The sequence below is a fragment of the Monodelphis domestica genome, chromosome 2 (genome assembly GCF_027887165.1).
Source record: "Monodelphis domestica isolate mMonDom1 chromosome 2, mMonDom1.pri, whole genome shotgun sequence".
Classification (NCBI taxonomy): Eukaryota; Metazoa; Chordata; class Mammalia; order Didelphimorphia; family Didelphidae; genus Monodelphis; species Monodelphis domestica.
In genome coordinates, this window is record NC_077228.1 from 495,209,914 (window position 1) to 495,231,849 (window position 21,936).

The 21,936-nt window shown below is 46.0% G+C and overlaps 1 protein-coding gene across 1 annotated transcript; it reads right to left on the reverse strand.

Moving 5' to 3' along the window:
* Positions 1-3,115: 3,115 nt before the first annotated feature.
* On the reverse strand, positions 3,116-20,202 carry SV2A (synaptic vesicle glycoprotein 2A). Its single transcript, XM_003340497.4, has 13 exons — positions 19,683-20,202; positions 14,667-15,685; positions 13,192-13,372; positions 12,389-12,540; positions 12,035-12,168; positions 9,516-9,605; positions 9,059-9,169; positions 8,877-8,965; positions 7,946-8,110; positions 6,815-6,948; positions 6,429-6,635; positions 5,572-5,731; positions 3,116-5,039 (listed from the first exon to the last, which is right to left on the reverse strand). The coding sequence occupies exons 2-13, from the start codon at positions 15,286-15,288 to the stop codon at positions 4,856-4,858; spliced, it is 2,229 nt and encodes a 742-aa protein (XP_003340545.1). The 5' UTR covers positions 15,289-15,685; positions 19,683-20,202; the 3' UTR covers positions 3,116-4,855.
* Between the last annotated feature and the right edge of the window lie 1,734 nt (positions 20,203-21,936).

Below are 21,936 nucleotides of genomic sequence, written 5' to 3' on the forward strand. Positions count from 1 at the left end.
CTAACCAGAGAAGGTGAAAACCAAAGAAGGTGAAAACTAAAAATGGGCAGTCCTGAAATAAAGTGTCTACTGTGATTGGTAGATGTGAAAATTTAGGGGAGGTGACAAGAGAAAAATCTCTTTAAAAGGAGGCGAAGAAACAGTTCAGGGACAATTGAATTCAGTTTGGAGAGTAATTTCAGTTCAGAGTGGAAGAACCCAGCTTGGAGACAGTCTTGTGGTGAGTGATAAAGACTGACTCACTCTCCCTTAAGCTCAGGGAGGTCATTTTGGCCAAGGCCTTTAACTACTGGTTGGCTCAGCTTGAGCCAGAGCAGTTTAAATTAATTCTCTCTCTCTTCTCTCTCTCTCTCTCTCTCTCTCTCTCTCTCTCTCTCTCTCTCTCTCTCTCTCTCTCTCTCTCTCTCTCTCCTTCCCTTAATTCCTTCTTTCTTTATTAATTAAAATCTCCATAAATCCCAGCTGACTTGGGTATTTTCATATTTGGGAATTTCCCATGGCTACCACTTACTTAGATTTTAAGTCAAAACACTAAAAATTATCCTTTACAGTTTTGGCACTTACAAAAGAGCTTCCAAGTCAATGAGATCTTAGATCCATATTTTAACATCAATAGACGACCTAGTGAATCTGTAAGATCCCTTCAGCTATGACATTTCAAGACACAGAGAGAGAAAGAGAAGTATGGAATCTGGAGATAGAGTGTCTTAGAGAGACAGAAACAGAGACAGAGTAGTGACTTACATTTTTGTCTTTGTCTTTGAACTGCATGCTGTGTGACTGACTGATGGGTGCTGAGTGGTACAGCATTGTGGCTAGTTCAGAGGGATTATGTGATCACTATTTGACTAGAAGTCAATTAAATATTCTTAGAGAGACTGGAAGGAATTGGGTGATACTTGGAAGTAGCAACAAATGGGCATCCTTAGAAGCGATACAGAATAAGACAAACTATATAGATTTAGAACTCAAAGGACATTAGATTCCTCATTTGTAAAATGCTGGTGTTTAAACTAAGGGCTTCTGGATCCCAAAGAGTTAAGTTCAGAAGTTCATAAGTGGCCCAGCTATGGATTCAAACTGAGATGTCTCCCCCCCCCCCCCCCCCCCGTGCCAAATACAGCTTTCTTGTCAAAATCCCACTCTTTCTCCTGTTTTTCTATCTTTTCTCCTACTATTTTTGATTTAATAAAATGACTAATTCTAGTGACCAGTCATCTTAAATTTAATCCTTACAGTAGAAAGGAAGATGGAAGATGATAAGCCAAATTATGGAAAGCCTTGAGTGCTTAGCTAAGGAAGTGATATCAACTGACAAACATTAAGCATTTTGCTAGGCTCTTCAAGAGAAACAGAGTCAAAAATGAAACTACCTGGTCCTGAAGACTGTAAAGGATAATTTTAGCATTGTGACTTAAAAAATCTAAATTTAATTTGGTCACCAGGGAAAATCCCAAATAATAAAATACCCAAGTCAGCTGGAAATTTTATGGTGATTTAATTAATATAGTGGAGGAGATTAAGAAGAAGGAAGAAGGAAGGGGCTAGTACCAGGCAGGAAGATTAGGAAATCTAGAAAGTAAGGTTTTGAGTGTGAAGGAGGAAGGAATCAGCCTGACCTCCAAAGGGGCTCAGCCAAGATGCCTGAACCTGAATCAGCTCAAGGGCAAAACTCACTGCCAAATGCAGACAAATAACCACTCCAAGATGTTGGAACGCCTAGCACACTGCCAGCCAGAGTCTCCTCTCCAGGGAAAGAAAGAAAGAGGAAGTGACGTGCCTTATATAGATTTTTACATCACTTTCCTGCATCTCATCTGTACCAGTGATAGCTTAGCTTGACTTAGGGTCTGTCTGCTTTTTCTGCACATGTCTGTTGAAGGCCATTTCCTCAGATAATTAAATCTTGAGTTTGGTGCAGACCTTCCTAATCTTGTTAAATTAAGGAGGGTGGAAAAATGTATAGTTCCCAAGACTTGATTCTGTTAAACCAAGTATCTCCATTGTTACTAATCAGGAAATAGCTAAATCAGATCTTCTAAAGTACAGTCTGATTAGGATGGAATAGTTTTAAAATTCACAAGACCTCTATGCTGTAGAAAGACAAGGTGTCCATGGATTATAAAATAAATATAAGGGAATTGGGATGAGAGAGGAAGGCCATAGGAGCTAGAAGAATCAGGAAAGGTCTTCCTTAGAAGGTGAAATTTGAGTAAAGTTTTGAGAGGAACTAGGGATTCTAACCAATTCTTTGGAAAGTAAAAATAATGAATGGAGAGGGAGACTAAGGCATATAAAACACATGTGTAGAATAGATTGGAAGCCCTGAGATCAGCTAGGAAATTACAACAATAATCCAGAAGAAAGATAAGCTTGGACTAAGGTTCTGGCCAGTCAGAAAATGGGGGTGGAATGGGAAGAACAAGAATAAGTTTTTGGCTGGGGTTGTTTTTTTGTTTTGTTTTATCCTAACTCAGGATGTTTATTAGACATTAGACAAGGCATAAAGGACTAGGAAGGGTTGGGGGAGGCCAAGTTACCAGCCCTCTCCCAAGCTACTGCCATGAATCAAGGTTTAGGATATTGAGGGGATCAGAAATCTCAAAACTGCCAAAGTAACAGCTAAGGAGAGAAACACAGTCTCCCCTTTGTAACTCTGTATGTATATGCCAGGGGATCAGCTGTAGTGATGCATAAGTAGGGAAAGGGAGGGGGTCCCCTCAGTCACAGGAGTCACAGGCTAAGGTAGAGGGGAAAATATTGGGATTATCCACCATCATGGAACGGTCTCAAGAAGAATATTGGGGAGGGGGCAGATAGGTAGCTCAGAGAAGAGTCAGGCCTGGAGTCAGGGAGCCCTGGGTTCAAATCTGGCCTCAGACACTGCCTAGCTGTGTGACTTTGGATAAGTCCCCAATTGCCTAGCCTTTACCACTCTTCTGCCTTGGAATCCATACTTAGAATCAATTCTAAGCTAGAAGGTAAGAGTTTGAAAACAAGATGAAGAATATGGAAAGCTCCATTTTTTATTTCATCCCCCTGGGCCAGACAAAATGGGCAGAAGGATCAACAGAAATAAGCTTGTTTGAAAGAAATAAAGGTACGACACTATCTGTTTTAAGGATTTTTTAAAATTTTATTTTTCTCTTATTTTCATTTCATTTTTTCACATCAACTGGAGGGAAGGGGTATTCCCAGGAGGGTGGGAAGGTGGACGGTCCCTCCTGGGCTGGGGGGGAGGGGTTGCGTCCAGCAGGATGGGGTGACAGAGCTGTGGCTCATAACACATGGCACCAGAAGGGAAGGGGTGGTCTGAGCATAGACACAAAGAGTTCAACGGTCACCACCTGGTCAGTGTTACAAAATGAGGGGAGTGACCATAGGGCAAGGAGGGGCCAGACGCAATATAGGAGGAAGGGGAATTTGGAGTTTATTTGTGTTTTTCATACTTTTCCCCTTTTTTTCCTGTTTTTTTATTTTATTTTTTTACATTTTACAAACATCTAAAAACTACAACACATCACAACTACAGTGGGGGGCACCAGAGAAAGACCAGTCACACAGGGTAAGGAGCAGCTACAGTTTAAATGGCAGGCAGGGGCCATTTCATGGGGTAGAGATTATATGGTGGAAATGAGGCTCCTGGGCTAGGGCAGGAACCTCACCAAAGCTCCCAGCTTGGCTAGAGGGTCTCAGAGAAAGGGATCCCGTCTCCCCCCTCCCGGATCCTTGTGCTTTTAGATCTGTCTGCTGGTTTGACCAAGTGCCTCCCCATGAGTCCAGATGGGGCCCCTTTGGAGAGTTGGGGCCTGTGCTATGGCGGGTAGAACCCCTACCTGCAAGGGAGCCTGTGCTTCTCTAGGGGGAGAGCAGGGGACACTGTGCTTAGATGGCGTCCCTCCCACCCCCAGTCTAGGTATCTCCTTTGCCCACCCAACCCAGAGATTAAACCTCCTAGGCTTGACACAGGAAGGACAAACAGGGAACTGTGTTGGCGAGACCACAGTCACATGTATCTGTTAAGATTCCCCTTGGTTTAAATTTCAGGACAATACAGCAACACCCCCTCCCCACTACATACACTCGATACAAGTACACGTACACACACACACACACACACACCACTGCTGAGCTGCCTCAGAACTGAATATAAATAAATAAAAATCAGAAATCAAACTTTATAAAACTCAGGGTTCACACTTTAACCCAAATTGGGGGACAGGAAGGGGAAGGCCAGGGGGCTGAGGATTATTGCTACCCCCAGCAGCATCCACAGGGACCTATCGGAGGACATCCTGTGACTCCATTTCAGTAGTTCCCTCTCCCCCAGATCCCGCACCCCATCTTCAGATCCCTGGGCTTCAGCCTCTCCACTTTCCCTTACCCCTAAAGAACAGACAGAAGGGTCCCTGGGAAAAGAGACCTCATCCTCAGCACTCTGGCCCTACCCCCTGGATATTAGCTCCCAGAGAGAGCTGAGGTTCACACAGGTTGAATGAAGGCTTTCTCTATGGGCCCCAAAGTCGGGGTGAAAGCCTGAACTACAACATCAGGGAGAAAGAGGGAGAAGTATCTTCTGTACAACATTAAGGATAGGTGGACGGAGGGGATGGAGCTTCTCCACAACTTGAGGGGGAAGAATTTTCTCCTCTGTAGCCCCTGCCCCACGAGGACCACACTCATACATGCACACACATGCACACACACAAGCACGCGCACACACACAGCTAAGACACCAAACACGAAGAGGGGTAGAGAGGGGCAGCGGGGAGTTCTCGGGGCCAGGTGGAGATGGGTGGTGACGAAGGAGCTATTAGTCTCACAGTGCACTGCCCCCATGTCCTCCAGCTCTCCCTCACTGCAGCACCTGCCCCCGGGTCTCAGGTAGCTTTAGGGCAAGGGAACTGCCCAGGGCAAGCGCCGCTGAGGCGAAGAGGATGGGGGCAGCCTTGGTGACCCCCACAAAAGAGGTGAAGATGCTGATCCCGAGGACAGCGGCCAACTTACACAGAGCGTTCAGGAAGCCGAAGGCTGTGGTCCTGTGGAGGCAGGGAGAGAAGTACCAAACCATCAGAGGGCTGAAAGGGGAGATGATGGGGATTCTTGGGGGCAGGAAGCCAAGTAAGAAAGGTACAAAGAGACTTGGAGAGGAAGGAGAGTGGCTGGGGATGGTAACGAGGGAGCAGCGGAAAAGAGAACTCAAGGGCATTATATGGATGGGAGAGAAGGGCAGGAAATTTCCAAGCTGGACTATGGGGTTTATGGGAAGATGGAGCAATGGAAGTAGTATAACAACTATGGAAATTGGAGAGAGTGAAAGAACGACACAAAAATGACTAGCAGTGGGAATTCTGGGAGCAGTGAGCACAGAAGCAATAAGCTACTGTAGAGAAAACAGGGTATGGAGAAAGGTTCTGTGTTAATCCATCTCATCCGTTGGAATGAAGAACGATTTTCCTCTATTTGGTGCCCCCTCCTCCTCCTCTTCCCACTACAATCCTGTTCTACCTCCAGTCCTTTGGTCCCTCCATTCCCTCTTTTATTCCCAGCCCCGAGACTTATCCTACCTACCTCTTATCTGAGGGGTAGAGCTCAACGGTCAGCACATCCAGCGCGTTCCAAGACGCGATGCTGACCCCTCCAAAGAGGCAGAGTAGAGCAATCATGGCAGATTCACTGTTCCCAAAGGACAGGAAGAAGCAGGAGATACATGACATCACACTGGAGCCAGCTGGATTGGGAAGCAAAAGACGACAGGGCATCAAGGTTGGGAGAGAGCCAAAGGTCCCACAACCCAGCCGCCATCCTCTATGCCTATGTACAGTTCAACATCAACTCTTGCCTGTGATGCTGTGGATCATGCCAAAGGGCATGATCCACAGCATCACAGGCAAGAGCATTTTTCTCCTCATCTTTCTCAATACTCTTCCCTCCTACCAGAGAGTCTAGTCTGGGCCCCCACCTCTTCTTTCACAAGGCACAGATTGCTTAGCCTAATGCCCGGCACAAAATAGGTGCTCACTAAATATTTATTGAGTAGGAAGCAATATCAAGTAGAGTTTTAATACCCAGGGACAATTATGCATGCAGGCATTAAATGAGCCAGGGAAAGAAGCAGGAATAAATACATCTCTCAAATAAAAATTTAAGATTCATTCACTAGGTTTGGGGGTGGGGATAGTTGGAAGGTAGAAACCCTAGAGCCTCTCAAGGATGCATTGAATAAGCCTGATGGGGGAAAGGGGGCAGGAGAATAATTTCCTATAACTGGTAACTTCCTATTTTTAGCCTAATTATTCCTGTTAAACTTGGTTGTTTCTACACAGCCAAGGCGTATGCTCTAAATCTCAAAGCTCCATCATCCTTTCCTAATTACACCAGAGTCAAAACTGTTCTCTGCCCATCTCTCCTATTTGCTCCCCAATTACCCAACATTCGAAGCCGGCCAATCTTGTCCATGAGCAGGGCTGACACGATGTTCCCAGGTAACACTGCCAGGGTCCCCAGAAAGCTGACAAAGTAAACCATGTAGGCACCTTCACCAGTCCCAGCCACATCCAGTGGGCAGCCCTCCTTGCTATGCAAGAATGTGCTATTTATCAGTCGGCTGCCTACAAACTTGTATTCAAAAAGGTCTGAAGGACAAAAAAAAAGGCAACTCAAAATTCAGAGCATGTGTAGGGGAGTAGGGGCAGGGGCAGAAGGGTAAGAGGGAAGTGGGCTGTTTGTGGATCAGTGGTCTGTGTCGGGGAGGATTCTGTCCCACTCCCTCAACAATGCCCACCTCACCTTTTTCCAAGCAAAAGACTGGTACCTGTGTTGTAGAATATTGTATTGATGAATGTGCAATTCCGAAAGAACGTGTTACTGGATGTGACATCCTCGAAGTAACATTCCTCAAACAGGGAGTCCTCAAAAGACACTGACTTCAGGCGCAGACCAATAAACCTGGAAATGCAAAGATGGGGAGAGGAGAACCTCACTCTCCATTTCCTCCTGTTTCTTTTTTAAACTTTTACCTCCCATCTTAGAATCCATACTTTTTTGGTCCTAAGGCAGAACACTGGTAAAGGCTAGGCAATGGGAGTTAAGTGACTTACCCAGGGGCACCCAGCTAGGAAGTGTCTGAGGCTATATTTGAACTTAGGGCCTCCCGTCTCGATGCCTGGCTCACAATCCACCAAGCTAGCTAACCATCCCTTTTTTTCCTCACCTATAAAATGAGGATAATAGAACCATCTACCTAACAGGATTGATGTGAGGCTCAAAAATAATAATACAGAAAATGTTTTGCAAACTATGTTATGTTATATAAATATATAATATATAGCTATATATAATATGCAAATATTATATATAGCTATATATAATATAAAATAATATATTTAATAATATCATCAACAACCAATGCTATGTTAATATATTATATAATAAATAACATATTACATAATAAATAAACATATAATATAATAAATATATTATATAATAAATCAATAATAAACACTATATAATGATATGTTATATAATGAATATATAATAAATAATATATTATATGATAAATAATATATTATATTAAATAATAAATTATGGATTATATAATAAATGAATGATAAAATTAATATGCAATGATATATTAATATTGCTATGATTTATTGATTATATTATAATGTAATTATGAATTCTAGTATTATTATTATTACTAAAGGGAGAAAGGGGAGAGATTCTTCTTTGTAGCCCTCTTAGTCTTCCCCTCCTCCCCCTACTCTTGGGGTCCCAATTCGTGCCCTTCGTTGGCTTCGGAGAAAAGGAGGAAGCAGAGATGTCTGACACCAGCCCTCTCTCCTCTAGAATTCCCAGACCCTGAGCTTTGCCACTGAAGACTGCCTGGTTGGAGATGACTTGGCTGGGGGCAGAGAAAGGGAATCAGGGAGATCCCCTCCCTTACTTGTCATTGAAGTACTGGCCCCCACGGTGAATCTGGTTCTCCAGTGTGAAGTTGAAGGTGACGTGTTCCACCCTCTCTCCCGCAAAGAGCCTGGTTCGGGCAGCATAGTCAACTGCCTGGAGGTGACGGATCATGTCCGGGAACCAGACAGTTAAGCCGTAGTAGCTGAGGGAGGGATCAATCACAGCCCCGAAGTCAGTGGCCACCGAGGAGAGGAGTCACCCACACACAGAATGGGACAGAAGACAAAGAAATGGGGAGGAGGGTCAGGGCAACCCCACTCCCCTCTCTCCCATCTCCCCCTCCTTGCATGGACTCCCTCTCCCCCCAAAAGAGCTGAATGTGTTCCCCCCTCACCTAATACCACCTTCTGCCAGGGGACTTTCCAGGTCTACCTGGCTGCTAATGCCTTCCCCTTTGAGATGACGTTCCATACTGTGGACCTATCTTGGGATCATAGATTCAGGAGTAGAAGGAGACTTCGAGGCCATTAAATTCAAGCCCTCTCATTTTACAGGTGATGAACAAGTGGGGCACAGAGGCTAGAGTGATGGACTCAGGATCCCAAGGCTGAGGCACAATTTGAAGCTAGATCTTCCTGGCCCCATGTCCAGGCATCTATCCACCACATCACCTGGCTGCCTAGTTATTGATTTCTTGTCCCCCTTCACTCAAATACGAACTCCCAAGTCCTGCACCTGGCACGTACAGCGAGTGCTTAAATGCTTGTTTCCTTGTGTCCTTTCGTCCTTCTTGAAGGTAGACTAAAGATGCATTTCTTTGTATCCCCAGAGCCTAGCACAGTTCCCAGCACATAGTAGACATTTTATTAATGTTTCTTGACTTTCAGCTCTTCCTCTGCTCTCTCTCTTCTCCCTCTCCCTCCCCAAAACAGACATAGACACCTATTGAACCCTAGCCAAACTCTTACCTAAATGACATGGTGAACCACACACCCATCATCATCAGGGTGATGCGCCGATATTCGGGGCCAAAACAGGAAAGGAAGTTCCCCCAAACCTAGAAGTGGGGGTAGACAGTCAAGGGGAGAAGGAGTGGCACTTCCTCCCAGCTCCTATTCTATGGACCCCCCCAGAAGAATCCCCCTGTTACCTGGCCCCCCAGGCTCATTGCTCGGACCCCCCAGCGCTGGTACCAAGTCCCAGTGTCGGACTGGATCTCAATCAACTCGTCCTCCTGTCGGATAGTCTTAATGTGGGTCACCTGGAAGAAAGAGACAGAGCTGCTCACCACACAAGGGTCATGGCATCCCCTAGCCTTATCAGGTTCCATTCCAGCAAACTGGGAGGTCATGGGGCAGGGAGACAAGCTAGACATGATGCCTACACTCATGCCCACATGCACTAGGGTGACTCAAGGTGAGCTGGCTCCTGAGGGGATGGAGAGGATCACGGCCAGGTTTGATGGGGGGCAGAGCCACACAGCTTAGCCTATGGGAAGAAGGAATCCAGCAGCCCTGGAAGGGGTCCGTTACCCCAACACTCTCAGTAGAGGGAGGGGTCTCTAGAGATCCCAAAGGGGAAGAAGTCACACCCAGGGAACAACTTACTGAAAACACTCTTTCTGGATGCCCCTTCGCCCTCATATTGGTGTCATGGACTTGCTTTAGGACCATCCAGGCTTCGTCGTGTTTCCCATTCTGCACCAGAGTCACAGGTTTAAACCCCACAAACTCCCCAGATCACGGCTGCTTCCCTCAATTCTAGTTCCACCCTCCCTCCCATCCACTCCCAATCCTCACTCCCAAGCAGACCAGGCTTCATCTGATTCCTGTTCTGAGAGTTACAGACAATTAATGTCTCCCATAAAGGGCATGGGTTCAAATGCCAGACTTTGCTAGTCACATGCTAGTTGTTTGACCCCTAGGCAAGACAGTTCAATTCCTTGATCCTTAGTTCCTTCTTCTGTAAAATGAGAAGGTTGAGGGGCAGCTGGGTAGCTCAGTGGATGGAGAGTCAGGCCTAGAGATGGGAGGTCCTGGGTTCAAATGTGGCCTCAGACACTTCCTAGCGGTGAGACCCTGGGCAAGTCACTTGACCCCCATTGCCTAGCCCTTACCACTCTTCTGCCTTGGAACCAATACACAGACTCCAAGATTATCTCAGAGATATACCACCAACCTAACCCACTACCACTCTTACCCCCAGTACACACAGGAATCTACCTTCTGAATTTCCCAAGAAAGGGGTAGACTGGGAGCTGAAAAGAATCTTAGATATTATCTTGTCCAATCCCATCGTTTAACCGAGGAAGCTTCTAAAATCCATTAAATAACCTGATTAAGGTCACACACACTGGCTTAGTGAGTATCAGCTCCAAGACTAGAACTCAAACTTGGGCTTCCTGATACCCATTCCAGGGCTCCTTCCCCAGTTCTGCTCTTTCCTGGCTCAGTGGCATCCAAATAGCTCTTGGAGTGGAGGGCAAGAGAAGAACAAGACTAGGAGAGATTTTTAGGCAGGGAAAGGGAGAACCTGGGAAAACAGGAAAATGATGAAAAGGGTCTAGGTGGACCAAAGAAGTAAGGAGGGCATAGAATCAGAGATGGAAAGCTGAAAGGGACCCCAGAGGTCATTTAATACAACCTCCTCATTTTGAACATAACTGGACACTGGAGGGCGATGAACCTTCCCAATAGCTCCTCTCTCTCTGTGACTATTAAACAACCCTCTCTTATTCTTAAAAGAGAAGAAGCCTCAAGGAAGTAGGAAAGGAAAGGAAAGGAGATTAGCACGAGCAAGTTGACAAGAGCACAATGACAGAGGAATAAAGGCTGAGCCACCAAGAGGAGGAACAATAAGCTGGTGAGATAGAGGCCACACAGAACCGACAGCAAGTGGCCTGAATTGTTGAGAATAGAATTGGGGATTCCCCCCTTTCCAGACCTTTGCTTCTATTCACTCATTAGCTCCCACAGGAAGAAAGGAAACACATTTATTAAGCATCTACTACAGGCCAAGCACTGTGCTAAATGCTTTATAAATAAGTATCATTTCATTTGATCCTTACAACAACCTTGTTATCCCTGTTTCACAGTTGGAGCAGACAGATGTTAGGTGACTCGTCCAGGGTCACATCACTGGTAAATGTCTGAAGCAGGAGTTGAACTCGGGTCTTCCTGACTGCAAGCCCCAAAGTGTCTCTCTCAGGCAATGAGGCTGGGTTATCAACCTTAGTTTCTTAAGAGCTTGTTTTGCCTTTGGCTCATTATTGTTGGTTAAAACAAACAGGTTAACCATTGCATTTCTGACCTCCGTGTTCCATCACTTGAGTATATCTGAGAGAAAGCCAAGGATCCAGATTCATTTCTAGGCAAACAAGTGTAGCCTCTTTGTCAAAAAGGCTTTTTAACAAGCTGGGAGCTAATGGCTAAAAGAACGGGCTCAAAGTAATACTTCTTCCTATTGCCTTCTCCCTTGGGTGTGAAAGGAAAACCATTCTCCCTAAGGGTAGAGCTGAAGAACTTGATTAGAGAGCAAGTCAGCCTGGGGGGAAAATAGTATGACACCTGAGGATAAGGGCAAGAAAGGGGGAATAGTGGAGCTAGCCCTCTCCCCATCACCCCAGGGACAACTACCCCACACAACTGCTAGATAAAGACGAGACTAAAGAGTCACAGGTAGGATTTGTACCCAGATCCTGACTCTACAGCTCTTGATGTCTAGACCAAATGACAGTTGATAGGAGGAATAATGTGGCAAAAGTGGCAGAATATACCAGAAAACCACTTAACTCAGTGCTTTGAACTGAAGGCCCCCTGAAAAAAATTGTGCTGTCCATCACTTTGCAGTAAGATCATGGAATAACATACGGAACATATTAAGCCACCAATGACACTGAAGAGCCCGATACCATATCAAAAATGCCACAAAGGCCAAAGAGGAAAGGCCCCACTGAGAAAGGAGGTCACAACAGAGCCAGGATCAAATTGAACCAGGTAAAAGTCATAAAAACCTCAAAAATCAACAAATGAATCAGCAGATAAAAAGTAAAAACCAGAAATCCCCCCCAAAAAGCCCAAATCCCAAAGCAAAAGATTCCCCTCTCCCAATTTCCATCACCCTTTACCTCCAGGAAAAATCGAGGACTCTCTGGCTGTGTGGTCAGGGCCCCAATGGCAAACACAGAAGGAAAGGCACACACGAGAACAAAAACCCGCCAGCTGTGGAACTGGTAAGCAGAACCCATTTGGAAACTCCATCCTGAAAAAAAAAAAGATGAAGGGGTATCCTTGGAAACCAAGAAGAAAGTGGACACTGGAGGGCAACATCTGGCAGCTCCACCCTGGATGTAGAGCCATTTTGGAGAAGGGAGATTCTTGGGCTTTCCCTCTGGTTAGAAATGAAGGTTCCAGACTAAGGGGAGTTTCTGCCTCAGAGTGAGGGGGAAAGAAGGAGAAAAAGTCCTTTGGAGGGCTCTCACCATAATGAGGAATGATGGCCCAGGCCATGGCAGCTGCATACACACCACCAATCATCCAGAACATGCAGAGCCAACTCAAATGCTCCCCTCGCTTCTCTTGGGCCAGGAACTCAGAGAAATAGGAGAAGACAATAGGGATGGACCCCCCAATCCTGCAGGGAATTGCAGAGAAGAGGTTGCTAAAGAGTAAGTCAGGAATCAGATCCCCATCCCAACCTGACACTGATCCCTCCCACCAGATCAGAATAGACTTCCAATCATTCCTCTACCACCAAACCCATTCCTTAATTTCTCTCTCCCTTGAGAAATTGGAAAATCTATGGCAGGAATCAGGCTTCTAAAATGAGGGGTTCTGTAGGAAAAGAGAGGGAGCAAGTGGAACCTCTTAAAGATTCAGAGGGTTGAGGAAATTAGGACATTTAAGTGGGAAAAGTCCTAGGAGGAGAAATTTAAGGAAGAGAGATTGGAGGGGAGGTCTACGCAAAAGTCCAGACAGAGTAGGGCAGATACAGGGCAGTGATGGTTAGAGACTGGAGGGCCCACTGGAGATATCAAGAGGAAGGAAAGTCCAGGGTTTGGGCAGGTTCAATAGTGGTGGGAAAATGAGGTATCTGAGAGCCTCTCGGTGCTATGGTTTCCTCCAGAAGATCTTCATGGAGGCATTTCTGAAGAGTAGGTATGGGAAATTGTGGCTATTAAAATGGGAAAGTACATCTAGCAATGGAAACAGAAGTTGTAGGTGAATTGGGGGAATCCTAGAGGGATGGGGAAGGGAAGGGAGAAACTTTGGAGTTGTTGCTCACCCAACCCCAGAGAGAAGGCGGCAGAGGAGGAATGTGCCATAGCCTTGGACGAACGACGAAAAAAATGCGAAGACACTGTTGACCGAGAGTGAGATGAGCAGACACTGGCGACGACCCAGTCGGTCAGCCAGACCCCCCCAGAGAAAGGCACCAACCATCATACCCAGGTAGACAATGAGGCCTGGAAGGTGAAACATAGAAAGGGAAGCGTGGGGAGGTCAGTCATGAGTCCTCTAGACACAGGAGTACAAAATGAGATGAAATTATAGCAAGATGGAACAAGGTTAAACCTGAAGAGACATCTGGTTGCTTAAGTGGATCATGGGTTAGGAAACAAGATTAAAGTGTTAAGGCCCTGTTTGGCAAGGAAATGGACATGGCAAACATGGCAAGAGTCCAAAGAAGAACCCCTGAATGAAAACATAATGGGCCCCGGGATTAACAGATAGGGAATAAAGAATGAATGAAATCCACAGATTTCAAGGTCCCTCCCTCCAGGACCCTTTCAAAGCCAAACCAGAGCCCCCTCCCCATTGGCTTCACACTCAAGGTTCAGCTAGAAATCTCTTTTGTGTTTTTTGTTTTGTTTGTTTGTTTTTTTGGTGAAGGAGATAGCTCATCTCCAATTACTAATCTCTCAATCAGGAATCTCCAGATTGGATCTAACCTTTATTCCCTCCAACTCCAATTTCAACCCTTTCTCTTCTTTCCAAACGGCTTCCCTTTCATAGTGAGTCTGTGGAGTTCTCTCCTTCAGGGAAGGAGCCAACGGGGCCCCCCTCCCCCATCCCAACCTTTGGTTTGGGGACTGCAGATAATTTAGGTACTTCCAAGGGGCATTCAAGTGTCAACGGTTTATACTTTTTAGCCCAAAAACATCATGAGTTCTCAGCTACACATCCCCATAAAGAACTGACAGTTGGGGGCAAGGTCAAATCATCCCTCTCTCCCACCTAAGCAAAAGAAATGGGATTCAGACTCTCCCCCCCCCCATTTTCCATTCCCTTCCCACCAAAGGAATGGAATAAGCCATCTCTCAGTAAGGCAAAAAAGCAGCCTAGATGAGTGAAGAGTGGTCTCCCAATCCCAAAAGATTAAATGTCATGAAGATACACCATTTCCCCATTTCCCTTGACCCTGGTCCATCTCCTAAGGGGAGTGAGAAGACTTGAGGGGAAGAAAACATAAATCAAAAGCATTACAATTACATAACCCCAAGGTCAGATGTTGAGTTAGCCATAGATTCTCTTTCCCCCACTCTCTGCAAGAAAATAGCCATGGTGTAACTCATTAGGGAAGGATCGTTAGGTTCCCAAACTTTAGGGAACTGGGAAAAGGAAAGGGGACCTAGAAGACTTACTGGGGGGAGGGGTCCCCTCAGTGCCCAATAGATTTTCTTTGGCCAGAGTTGAAATGGAACAGAGTACTAAGGGATGGGAGGTAGAAAATGGACAGCAAAGATGTTGGCTTCTCACCCAGCATGCCCTTGTTGGAGTCAGACAGGCACATGTCCTTCTCAGCACTGGGCAGCACAAACCCCACCACGAAGACTTCGACCCCATCAGCCATAAGTGCCAGACCCAGGACAAAATAGAGGGTCCATTGGAACCGGCCATGGCCACACTCTCGCAAGATGGTTTCATACTGCTGAGCCAGCTCTTCTCTCTCCTTCCGCCGCTGAGCTTCCCCACCAACTCCAGGGCCTTCTCCATCCCCTAGACCTCCCCTCACCCCAGCCAGGGGAGCCCCATCTGCCAAACGATCTCCCTTTCCCCCTGATTCTCCCCGGGGGATTCCCTGATATTCCCCTTCATAGATTTCTTCATCCTCATCATGGCCTTCAGTAGCATCACTGGATGCACCTCCCTCTTCTTCATCTTCTCTAACTCCCTCCCCACGGTAATACCCATCCGCAGGGGCAGGGAAGTCATCATCATCATCATCCTCTTCAAATCGGGCATAGGACCTCCGGGAATATTCATCTTGAACTCTGTCAAGACCCTTGACAACCTTCTTGGTTGCATGCTTCTTGACCTCCTTTGCAATATCTTTGGCCCCACGGATGAAGGCTGTCCGGTCACGGAAGCCTTCATCCATGGCAGTGACTAGAATCTTTGGACACCCCTCAGGGGTCCTCTCTCTGCCTTCTCTCCCTCCCTGTTTTGTCCCCTAAAAAAATTCTAGATTTTAGAAGATCCCCTAATGAATACACTTTACCCCAAGTAAAGTACATTCAAAGAGCTTTGGGCATAGAATGAAAGAGGAGGTAGAACTTAAAGGGGGCATGTATTGGAGGAGTAAGGACAAAGAGAGGAAGGCTTTGATGGTATTTGGTAGAAAACATAAACCTACAACCTGTTCAGCATAGTCAAAAAGTAGGGAGCTGGGGAAAGGGAAAGGAAGGGAAAGGCAAATCAAGTTGGTTGGAGCTGTGTTGGAATGTTCCAGCTAGCAAAGGAAGAGGCGTCAGGTCTCTGTAGGGAACATGGTTGTCCTGGAAGATATAGGAAAAGAAAAGAAAAAAAAGGATAAGAATCAGAAGAAGCCAAATAGCACAAAATATAGTCCCTTTCCCATTCCAATCCCCCACCATGGCCAACCCAAGTTTTGAATTGAGAAAATATCCCTAGATTATTATGACTGAACCAGAGAGAAGACCCAGAAAGTCATCTTTCCCCTCCCATTAGACCCCTCTCACCTTAATGTTGGAGAACAGATCCAAGCACCATCCCAAGACTATTTAGAACACTACTCCATCAGCTTATCCTATCCCTTTTCCATTATGTTCAGAAACCCTACTTGCCCTACCAAGAACTAGATACAGAGATGGAAAAAAAAAACAACAACACAGCCATATTAGCATTGTTGTCCAATTTCCTTTAGCTTTCCGCCTTATTTTTATCTTTTTAATTTTTGATCCAATATAGTTGGAGGGTATGTTTAGTTCCACTGTCTGGTCACCATGATCCTTGTTCTAATTTGTGATCAGAGGCAGGATGTAAGAGTGCAGTAAGGCAGTTTTTGATGATGGGGTTCCCACAGGGATACAACCCTATCAAGGTCAGGAAGTCCTGGAGCGTAAACACCATTGAGTCCAAATTCCTTCATTTCACAGATGTCAGAACTGAGACCCAGTGAACTGAAGTGACATGACATGACTAAATCATGTCCTTATAAATGGCAAAACTAAAATTTAATCCTGGGGTCTCTGACTTTTCCACTCCACTATGGTGTCTCCCTCTCCTGTGTTGGACCTCACAGAGATTGGCATGCCTGGTCTAGCCAGAGCAAAGACTCACATTCTACAGGAAACAGAAACAATTTAGGGCCAACTCTGGGAACAATCTAAGGGGAAGGAAATCTTGGCTAGGAAAAGGTAAGGAAAGAAGGAAAGAATAAGCAAGTCATGGGCTAAGGGATATATTAGGAGGTTATGACAAAGTAGCTTCTTCTAAGTGCTCCAAGATCCCCCTAGATGTGCCCAACCTACTGTCCTGACCAGATCATACAAAGGAATCAAATGAAAAGTAAAAACCAAGATTCAAGTAGGAGGTATGCCTGGGAAAGTATGATCATTACTTTCCTCTGGGGTACAACAGCTAGATTCCCTTTCTCTAATAGATGGGGTAGAGGATCTTCTTTTCTTTTCCTTCCTTCCTTCCTTCCTCCCTCCCTTCCTCCCTTCCTTCCTTCCTTCCTTCCTCCCTCCCTTCCTCCCTTTCTCCTTCCTTCCTTCCTTCCTTACTTCCTTCCTTCCTTCCTTCCTTCCTTCCTTCCTTTCTTTCTTTCTTTCTTTCTTTCTTTCTTTCTTTCTTTCTTTCTTTCTTTCTTTCTTTCTTTCTTTCTTTCTTTCTTTCTTTCTAATAAACTATTACTTTTTGTCTTAAAATCATGTCTAAATATTGGTTCCAAGGCAGAAGAGTGTCAAGGGACAGGCAATTGGGAGTAAGTGACTTGCCTAGGGTCACACAGGTAGAAAATGTCTGAGACCAAATCTGAACCCAGGACCTCCCAGGTCTGGCTTTCTATACACTTAGCCACCTAGATGCCATATGGGGGAATCTCATTCATTTCAATCTTACCTCTTAATTCCTTCACTTGAGAGATCCTTGGTCTTCTTCCCAGTTCATTCCCCCATACCCTTCCCCACCATCCCTCCCACTTCAGTTTCCCCTCCTAATCCCCACTTAATCCTTTCTGTCCCTCCTCCCTGGGGTTGGGTAAAAAAGATTCAGGGACACTGCATTGCGTCAAAGACTGGTGCAAAATAAGGGGGGATGTGGGCTCCCCAAAAAATACAGTCCAAGGAAAAGGTCATATGCTCTTGTGGAGTATGTTTAAAGTCTTATTAGGGAGAGCTCCCTTATAAACAGCACTGGGTAAGGTTGGAGAGATTAAGGGCACTCCTAGCTAAGAGATTGGGAATATGATAGAAAGAGCAAAAATCAGAGTCTAGCTCCCTCAGGCTGAGTAGCTAAAACCATGAGCAGCTTGACCAAGGCTACTGATCCCTAGAGTAGAAAGAGGACCAGTTTGGGAGTCAGGGGGTCTCAATTTGAATACTGTCTCTGCTACTTACTTACCTGTATGACCTTGTACCACTTCTCTGAGCCTCCTTTCCTTGTTAAAATGAAAGGGTTGGGCTGGATGGCTTCTAAAGTCCCTTCCTAAATCTATATTCCTTTGATCATTCCCAGTAATGGTGGATCACACACACACACCAGGAAGAAGAAAGAATTGAAGAATCTCATCCAATTTATCCCTTCCCCTATCTAAAATGGGTCTACCAAGAGTCCTGCAGGAGGAAGCACGATTAGCCTGAGATCATACCCTGTGGTTGTCACTGTTTGCCCCAGGGATTTGGAGACTAAATATGGTCTCCAGAGCAGTGAAGCAGCTCAACCTTCTTTCTCCCCAGGTAACAGGGAGTCAGAAGAGTCAGATGAGAAAGAAGGGAAGACAGAGAGTCCAAGAGCTGGCTATGGCTAGAGGAAATAATGTTATTTTTTAGCTTCAATAGCAATGGAGTATGTAGGGAGAGAGAGGAGGCTGGAGAGAAGGGAGAGCCTAGGAGGGTATAATATGGAGGCAGTCTAGTTATAAACCCCTTTAGATCAGAAAGGCTGAATTCACTCCTAAGAGGCACATTCAAAGGTATGGATTCTATAGAGCAGGTGTATGGAGGGAATCAGGTGTTTTCAGAGTCCTTAAGTCCAACGATGGTTGAGAGATCTGGGGTTCAGAAGGACCCCAATACCTCAAAAGCCCTCAGATATGAAATGATCCATCTCTTCCCCTCCATCCCCATCACAAGTGACAAGGTCATTGGTAAACCGAATACATCCAAATCCCCACCCTCCTGAGAATAAGATGCTACAGGAGGTGCGTGCCCTAGAGTCTCCCCCTCCTTTCCAGCAGGATAAGCAGAATCTCAGCCCCCACCTCAAGGATAAGCAAAGCTGTGCTAACACCTCCCCCTATCCCTGCACCCCCCCCTCCCAATTTCACTCCAAGCGTGTATATATATACGTGAGGAAAAGGCCACTGCTGTGAAGATAAAATGGAGGTGACAGCTGAGACTGCAAGGGAAGGAATATGGAGAGACAGGCATTCAAAGACAGACAAACAGGACTCAGGGACAGAGGCCTGAAAAATGTCAACGATATTTGTTCACAAATCTCCTCCCCCCATTTTCCCTGGTCTGGAGGGCAACAGGGCATCAAGAATTAACCAGCTGGCTTCTCTAAGCCCCTTTCCCCACCTCCCACCTACCCAAGTCTTCTCGCTAGACTAATGTCCATTATCACCCCCAACATTTCCCGCCTTTATCAACTGCCCATATCTCTAGGTATCAATCCCTCTCTCTGCCTTACTCCTGGCTATTTACCACCCTCCCCACATGCAAAATCCCCACAACCTGCCCCTCTAACCCCCCCTGAATCTCCTAATAGGTGCATTGATCTCGCTCTATTTTCACCCTTCAATATCTAGCCCCCTTCCCACTCCCAACCTATTTACCTCAAGCCTTAAACAGAGGAAAAGGAGACATAATCTACCCCCTCACCACCACCACCACCCCTTGCCAAGGTCATTTATCCCCAGACCTGATGTAGAAAAGACTGGGAAAGGAAAGATGAGGTGATGGGTAGGATTTAGGGCTTGGGGGATTTGGGTAGAGCTATATTTCATACAATTCTCCCAACCCCCTCCCCCAATCTCAAAGGGGTGGGGGAGAGAATGAGAGACAGAGACAGAGACAGAGAGACAGAGAGAGAGCATCCTGGTGGAAATTAATTAATTAATTTCTATCCAAATCCTACAACATCCCCTGATGAAAGATGAGGGGGGGATCCCCCCCAAAAAAGGCAATGGAGCATAAAATGGCTCCAATTTGAGTGGAGAGGAGGAAGCTTCTGATTCAGGGCATGGATGAGGGGCAGGAGGGAGTGAAGAAGGGAGCCGGGAAGGAAGGGATGAGTCGGGGGTCTCACCTGGTAAGGGTCCCCGCAGCAAGGAAGTAGGGGGAAGAATGTCGGGGCTGCTGGGAGGAGGCGGCAGCAGCGACTGCTCTGGGTACCAGAGGAAGCAGCAATGCAGACCTGCCCCCCCAACACACACCCCAGCTCCGCCTCTCCCCCCCTCCCCAACTCGCGCAGCCGAACATCGGGAGAGACCATTGGGGGTGGGGGTGGGGGGGTCGGGGAGACTGGATGAGAAGGACAGTACCGACTCAAACCAGAGGTAGGGCGAGGCGAAGAGACAGTCGAGGGGGGCATTTATCCCAAGGAAGACAGAAGACCAATCCCGCTTCCCCAGAAAGAAAGAAAGAGAAATGGGGATTGTCAGAGACAGCGAGATAGAACGCTGCTTCAGGCAAGGAAGGAAAGGACTACCCCTACCTACACGAGACATAGCAGGTCCAAACCAAAAAAAACCAGGGGTCTGGTCGCCACTTCCCAGGGATCCTGACACCCAACCGCTGTCGTTTGCCACCCTGCAAAATTTCAGGGTAGCTTCAACCCTCAAGTCTCCGACCCCTCCCTTAAACGCACCATCCCCTGACTCCCCCCTTCAATTAGCCATATGGCGGTACCCTCTTGCAGTAGCACCGCCACATGCCTAATTAGTGAAAACAAGAGGAATAGGGTCGGGTTTGGGTGATTGCTTTCCTAGAGCTTCGAACTCCGGTGTCCCTTTACATCTGAAGGATGGAGATGTCTCCGCAGCCTTCTCAACGAGCAGAATCTCGGGTTATTTATTGCAAGACCTTCACCCAGCATTTCACGCTTTTCCGTTCCCTTCCTTTGCCCATCGACCCCACTCCCAGTTGTAGAAACAAACACACGAGAAAGGCACTAGCAGAGCATCTGCCATTCTCCCTCTCAGTAATAAAAATCAAGGAACTCCTCTCATTTCTCCTTCCTTCTCCCGATTCCCCCGCCCCCTCCCCAAACCCTCCATCTCCATCCTCGGCCAAGAGATCTCCATCGTTAGATGGACCCTCCTGCCCACCTCTTCCTTCTTCCCAACCCCCCACCTAATTCTCCCAACCGCACAATCTAGTGACTAAACCCCTGAGCCTTGACTCTTGGGCACCATGCTGCTTGCCTCCAGAGGAGGGCTAAGGAATTGAAAAGCAGTTCTAATGGAAAAAGCACTGGACCAGAAATCAAGAGACCTGCATTTTCTCTAGTCTCTGCTCTTCCTTTGTTTGACCTTGGATAAGTCATTTGTATCTCTGGGCCTGTTTCCTCAACCTAAAAATAAGGAAGTCAGACTAGATGATTCCTAATGTCTCCCTTTTTGCTCTAAAATACTAAGATTCTATCATATTCCCACATCTATATTTATCCAAAAGGGGGCTTCATTCCCTGCTCTCCAAGTCTTAAGCTAGGTCTATGCGCTAAAATGGGGAGACTATTACTAGACTGAGACCTCACCTTCCAGAAAAAGGGCAAAAGGATCAAGGGATAAGGAGTTCTCAACAATAATGAGTTAAAGTATATAGTATGCTAATGGAGGAATCATTAGTTATAATAATAATTTATTTCATATAATAAATGATTTCAGTTCATTTTACAGAAACGATCAGGGAAGAGAATGGAATATAGAATTACCAGTAAATGGCTGAAAGCATCAAATTGGGTGAGAGCAGTGTGGAAATTTACCAAGGGATAAAGGGGATAAAGAAAACAGAATTTCTACTAGAGACTAGGGCCCATCAGAGATACTTGGCAGGTCAGAGGGATCCAGGCACTTTACATCCGGACCCTGCTCTGATAATTGAAGAAGATACATGGAACCAAGCCCCACATGCAGCAGATAATAAAAGAAAACATTGATAAAGCCAAGAAATAATTTGCAAACAGCCTCCTGTAAACTCCTTATTTTTGTATAAGAAATTCAGGGAAATGGGAATTTTAAAGGATCAGGGCCCCTGAACATGCTCCCCGCAGGACTCGAATTTAAGACCAAGTCTGCATACATAAGTGCTGATGAAGCCTTATTCATAAACCTTTTGAATATCAGGATTCCAAGACTACTCATGAGTGGTCCTATCTCTTTCCCATCCCCCAATGAAATCTCAAATGGCTTATATTTGATCACACCCCAAAGATACTTCTCAACTTAAGTTGTGATTGTGAGAGCTAGACAGACACCCCTCACTCATCCCAACCCATTCCTCCCCTAACCCCTCTCAACAGACTTTCTCCCCTAACCAAGCTTTTCGGGAGACACAATATG